General features: G+C 30.0%; 1 protein-coding gene across 1 annotated transcript; it reads right to left on the reverse strand.

Moving 5' to 3' along the window:
- Nucleotides 1–3141: 3141 nt before the first annotated feature.
- Nucleotides 3142–4923, reverse strand: LOC102603810 (LOB domain-containing protein 1-like). Its single transcript, XM_006343402.2, has 2 exons — nt 4560–4923; nt 3142–3750 (listed from the first exon to the last, which is right to left on the reverse strand). The coding sequence occupies exons 1-2, from the start codon at nt 4830–4832 to the stop codon at nt 3394–3396; spliced, it is 630 nt and encodes a 209-aa protein (XP_006343464.1). The 5' UTR covers nt 4833–4923; the 3' UTR covers nt 3142–3393.
- Nucleotides 4924–6549: the final 1626 nt, after the last annotated feature.

Below are 6549 nucleotides of genomic sequence, written 5' to 3' on the forward strand. Positions count from 1 at the left end.
AGAGTTTTGCTACTGTTATTGCAACAACACATTGTTTGTCATATTTGATTTGAAAATCCTCTCATTTTCTTGATGTTATAGAATTTTAAGTTTTAAAAGAAAAAATGAAAAAAAAGGTAGCCCGCCCCAGCCCGCAATCCTTCTAGGATTAGGTAAGGTTGAGTACTTTCAGGCCCTTCCGAATGAAGGGTTGGCCCGCCCTAATCCATCAAATTCCTTGACCCTTGAGATTTGGATATGGGTGGAGCTGAGATGATCCTTTTTGACAACTCTACACACCATTAGTTATAAAAAATATATTCTAAACCATCAAATCACCAAATATATATTCCTTCTAAAAATATGAAAATTTATAATTTTAAAAATAGTATTTTACCTATTATTTATAATAAATAAAAATGACCTAATAACATCTATTCATTCAAGAGTCTCTAATATTGACCTTGGACCTTTATGTCTACACTTAAAAAAGAAAAAGAAAAGAAGATATATGATAGATATTAGTAGTCAAGAATAAGTAGTTTTTCCTCTCAACAAGTATGTAGACAATTATTTTCTTCATCTTAAATTAATTGTTATATTTTCCTTTTAAAAGTTAAATACTCATTTTTAAAGTTATATTAAATTAAATTAACTTGATATTTTATATTTAAATTTCAAAAATTATATGATAAATACATAACTTATAAGTTTAGAGAAGATATGGAAAAGGTTGATGAAGAAAATATGGAGCTGTTTGTTTCTTGTCCTACTGAAAAAGGAAAAACCACAAAGTAGATAGCAACTTTGCCGACAGGTGGAGTTTCCCAAATTAATTTAAGGATCAATCCACACCTGAGAGACATATCATCAGGATCGAAAACAGAATAATATATAATTATACCTACTAATTATATATTGTAATTATTTAGTGATGGATTTAAAAATATAACGTTATGAGCTCAAATATTTAATATTAAATAGTTATGAATTTATAATTAGGAAATATTATCTAAATACACAATTTATGTTATCATATTCTTTAAAATTTCTAAAAAATACAAAAAAATTATACTCTCTCCTATTTTCGGATACATTACTTTACGAATTTATCAGTTGGATTTATTTCATGCGATGTATTGGTCGAATACATCAATTTACGCGATGTATAGAGACATATACGTGATGTATAGGGACGTTGAGTGATGTATTCAAAACCAAGACGAGATATATCGGGATGTTCAGGGATGTATCTTAAACCGGGACACAATGTATCAGAACATTTTGGGATGTATTCAGATTCCACCAAATTTAAGAGATTTTTGTAATTTAGAAAAAAAAAATAGGAATAAAATGTAATTAGCTCTTAACACTATATATTTTGTGTAAATTTCCCTTATAATTAATCCGCAGTAATAATACTGACTTCAAATTATAAGCTCAATGTTATAAAACAATATTCGCGTTTGGTATTGTTAACCTAAAGAAGACTAGATATTTGGTTAATTTTATTTATATATGTAAAAGGTATATATATATATGTCTAGTCTCTGGAAAGTTCAAGCTGAAGTTAAGCAGACGCTTAAAACAATTAATTAATAATTAGATTGACATAGTCTTTAATTTTGTGCTTTTGCAAGTAGAAGGTGACATGTTTTTACTTTTTCTTAGATGGTGTTCCATTGTTGAGAAGTCCTAAAAATTAGATATCTATCAATTAAATTTATTTGTTGACCTATAATGATCCTATTGACAATGAAGCAAGAATTCTTAAAAAAAATAACATAAAAAATAGTGGATAATGTGGAGGACGTTAATACACTATTAAAAAATTATTATTTTTCCACTAAAAAATATTCAGTATCTATCCCACGGATATTTTGATTGAGTCCAGAGAAAAAAAAATAGTATTGTTTTCATACGGAAAAATTATAAAACTTACATAATAATCTATTTCTCATCACTCCTTCTCCGAGTGAGCTAGTTCGATGGAAAATGAGAAAAACCTTTATATATTTCTAATAGTGATCGATATATGTACCTGAATAGTGCATTATTTGTTAACTAGGAATTATCTACTGCTAAGGTAGTTTTTTTTTATTTTTAAATGCTCTTATTCATATATTGCTAATACATGTTTCATTATTCTACATTTTATTCCATATAAAACAAAATTTTAACATAATTTCCATAAGATCTAGAAGAAATTGATTAGCAAATGTGCACGCGGACTATCTAATTGACAAGACAATTAATGTTGGTTAATTGCTGAGACCGGAGTGAGCCTTTAATTTCATGTGTGGAAAGGAACCATGAGGTTCAAAGACTAGAGGGGTCAAAGGTTTCATTTGAAAGGGAATTCACATGGGACATATATATATATATTCATGATCTCATTAATTGAGATTCACATACATAGAATTACTAAAGGGAAAAAGTGTTAGGACCGAAATAATATTACTAAAGGAAAAAATGTTAGGATCAAAATAATTAGGTGTCATGCGGAAATTAGTAAAACAAGTCCCAAAAAACCATGAGTAAGAATACAAACAAGAACTATACCATAAGACACAAAGATTTAATGTGGTTCGGTCAACCGACGTACATCCGGAGATGAGCAATCTACTATATAAATATGAGAGTACAAAATATAGAGATAAATAACCTCAACCAATTCACTCGGAATTCATGGGAGGTTCACACAAGTGATATGTTATCACTTGTGTCCCACAAATTCTCCCCCTAACCAAAACTCTCAAAGCCCTTACGACTGACTACATTGTGAATGCTGATTAAGTTAGAAGGAACACATCTCTATTTATAAAAATCCAAAATCTTTTCCTACAAGAAAATGACTAGTCAATCCTAAAACTTTTACTAAAAGGAAAACATATTTATGGTAATAAACTCAGGGAAAATAATACCCAACAAAAAGGTTGACTATAAAAAAAACTTCTTTGTTTTCATACCTCTAACCTAAAATCTTTAGACTAATTTAATGACGGAAGGATGAATTTATATGATTTGGTATAAAGACGAACATCAACTTAATATCCGCTTAATATATGTTAGATAGTAAAATCATGAGGTGACCAAAAAATTTGACTTGTATCCAATATTATATACAATTATATATTGTGAATTAGGAATGGACTTATAGCATAAGAAAATAAAACTATATATGGCGGGAGCAAGGCCCGTCAACTTCATTTGCTTTACAAAACCATTAGAAAAATCATGAAAATTATCTTAAAGACTCAAATCTATTAAAGATTTGGTTCATACTATATTACATTTTAGTTTAATTTCCTTACACTAAAATTATAAGTTGCATCAATTTTATTTTCTCCTCATAACATTAACTTAGTGAAAAATATCGTCTATGATTAAATTAGATAAACATATTCCATTTAATCATGTCCAAAGAGTTTCCCATATAGATCCAACATTGTTCTCATCTAAGATGCTCATGTTGTTTTGTGAACCTCCATATTGTGGGATATTAGTGAAATTGTCCAAGGATTGTTGTGGTGGTGATGCTTGTGGAGATTGTGTCATTTCCATACAAAAAAGTGTCATAAAGTTAGCTTGTTCACATTGCATGTTGACAACCTCAGCTTGTGCTTTAGCTAATTGTACTTGAAGCTCATTCACTTGCTTTTGTAGTTGACATATTGCTCCTGCACAACCATAGACAGGATCCCTCAACCTAGCATTGGCCTCATACACCATACTACTCACAGCATCTGCTCTTTGAAATTCCGGTAGTTCCTAAACAAAATTAACCAAATAACATATGGTTATGATTAATGATTCGTGTTTAACTTGAAAAATGCCAACGAGTGTATGTATCAGATCTTTCGAAAATATGTTGAAGTGTCACTTTATTAAAGGTAACTAACATTATTAGTGAAATCAATGACATGGAAAATTAGACAAATCACCAATTGTAACATGTTAAATTGCACTTATAGTGTAAAAATATAAGTATATATTTACAATGATATAAGGTAGATCCTCATGATAACTTTAGTGTAATTGTCGAAATCAATCAAATTTGTCAAATCTAACAGGTGGAATTATGTGTGTAAGGGAGAAGAATATAATTTTGATTATTTTGACCATGAGTATAGTTGGTACCAAACCATAATTTTTTTTTCTTCAAAACTAATTAAAGTCATTGGACAAAGAAAAAATAAAATTGAAAATGCAGCCACATGGAAAAGAATAGTAATTTGAAAAAAAAAACATTATATTTGTTGAATTGCCAAATATAGTATCCAAAGCATTTGAAAAAAAAAAACATGTAAGCTTGAAAATGAATTGCCCTTTCTTACACTACTAAGGACAATATTGGTATTTCACTATTAAATTTCTTGTAACTATATTTGAACAATTTACGTACTCTTATATTAATTAGTCCATGGCTCCTTTACTTTTCAAATTGCATCTAGAAGTAAAAGTTGTCATACTTCTACTAACAAGTTTAATTATATTGATCACTACAAAAAGAAAGAGAAATTAGTTATGAATTTTGTTGCTATTAAATAGCTCGTAGCTAACATAATTTAGAAGTATACCTGCAAGAACTTGATAATATTGCTCGCACCAAAGACGCGATGAGCGGTAGTGAACTTGATGGGATCATTGGGAGGAAAATAAGGAGCCAACACACATTTATCCGCGCACCTCCTCCGCAAGATTTTGCAGGCCGCACAAGGGCTGACGACCACCGCCACTTGTGGCGATGGTGGAGAGTTAGGAGGAGAGGAAGAGGACGGCGAGACGGACCGAGAAGATGGTGGTGAAGAAGTAATGGTGGTGGCAGTGGTGGTGTCACTACTAGATTCCATTTCTTAAAGAAACTCTTTGGAGAAATGTTTTTACGTGCTAGAAAATGTGAGAAGGGAGAATATTTGGAATGGTACGTTTAACTTGGAGTGAACAAAGGGAATATTTATAAGCCAATGGAAATAAAGGAAAAAGAATGAAAGGGTAGGATGGGGTTTGGGGTGGGGGTGGGGGGACCAGAGGGAATGACATCATAAATAAGAAAATGATGTCATAGGTAAATTGGTATATATAAAATTAAAATTATAAGTATACAATGTAATTTTCTTTATTTATTTATTAAAGAATTTAAGTTATATACATTGATATATCATATATGTAAAGTTAAAATTATAAATATATAATGTAACTTTTCATCAGAGGGTTTGGAACCCCTTACTGGCTCCCCACTATTATTATATGATTTATCTATTATTACTTTACAAATAACTTAAAATATATACTAAATGTTTTTCATACTATCAACACATATAACATTTTTTTTATTAACACATAACGTAAAATTTTGACTGATCATGATAAGGGTAGAAAATCAATAGTGTAAATATTTGGCTCAGGGAAAAAAAAAGGAACAACTAAAAATAATATGTATTAATTTTTAGATAAAATAACTAATTGAATTTCACTAATATTTGACTTTTGGAATGTGAAAACTTAAGTAGGAGCTTTGAAATTAGGTTAGCCGATATTCTAAGAACTTTTAACTAATATACAACTTGGCTTAACTAAAAGTTGCTTGTTGTGAACTAACAACCTTTAAAAAAAAAAAAAAAGGAATCTACACTTGTATAAATTACTAATTCATTTACTCTATCGACATAACTGGTAAATATCATTTTTCATTAATCTTATAATTTGTTATAGAAGCACAAAAAGTATAAATAGGGAAAAAAATTCGAAATATATTCGAACTTTGACCGAAATTATTGTAACAATCCCAATTTTAGGGCAGGACCTATTACTCTCCTACACTATTTAATAGTGTATTTTAAAGATATATAAGTGTCCACGTGGACATCATAAATATTGCATCATTATAAATAAGAATTTGTCCACGTGGACACTTATATATCTTTAAAATACACTATTAAAAAGTGCATGGGTTAATAGATCCTGCCCAAAGTTTAGAATTGTTACAGCAATTTCGATCAAAGTTCAAATAAATTTCAGACATTTTACCCTAAAATAATTAATAAGACCATAAAAGCTCTTGCAAGTGCCAAAAAGAAAGATTATTGACAAAGCAAAAATAGTGCCGACGGTATAAACACGTACTCCTTGTACTTGAGTTCATTCATCTCACGTACAATCCTAATATATATATATATATATATAAAATTAACGATGTGGAATATGTTGTCTCCTTTACATTAGCCACAGTCAGTGGCGGAGCCAGAATTTTCAGTAAGGGGGTTCAAAATCTAAAAAAATAGACACACGAAGTCGTCGAAGGGGGGTCGACATCTACTATATATACCTAAAAAATTATTTTAACCATGTATAAATCATATAATTTTCTGACGAAGGGGGGTCGGATGACCCCCCTCATTGTAAGGTGGCTCCGCCACTGGCCACAGTAAGCCGTTAGCACCTCAAGCATGATATCCAATTGAAGTTGATATGTATAATTAAAAGAGATGTCATATTTTATATGATTAACTTATCTACGTATAAATATTTAATTTGAGAACAGACACAAAAGATACAAAATATGAACCA

The sequence above is a fragment of the Solanum tuberosum genome, unplaced genomic scaffold (assembly GCF_000226075.1).
Source record: "Solanum tuberosum cultivar DM 1-3 516 R44 unplaced genomic scaffold, SolTub_3.0 scf00044, whole genome shotgun sequence".
Classification (NCBI taxonomy): Eukaryota; Viridiplantae; Streptophyta; class Magnoliopsida; order Solanales; family Solanaceae; genus Solanum; species Solanum tuberosum.

What these genes read in the sequence shown, in the direction of transcription:
- LOC102603810 (XM_006343402.2), bottom strand. Translation starts at nt 4,832, where the DNA reads ATGGAATCTAGTAGTGACACCACCACTGCCACCACCATTACTTCTTCA. An exon ending in ATATTATCAAGTTCTTGCAG is followed by an intron (nt 3,751 to 4,559) that starts GTATACTTCTAA and finishes AATTTTGTTTAG; the next exon opens with GAACTACCGGAATTTCAAAG.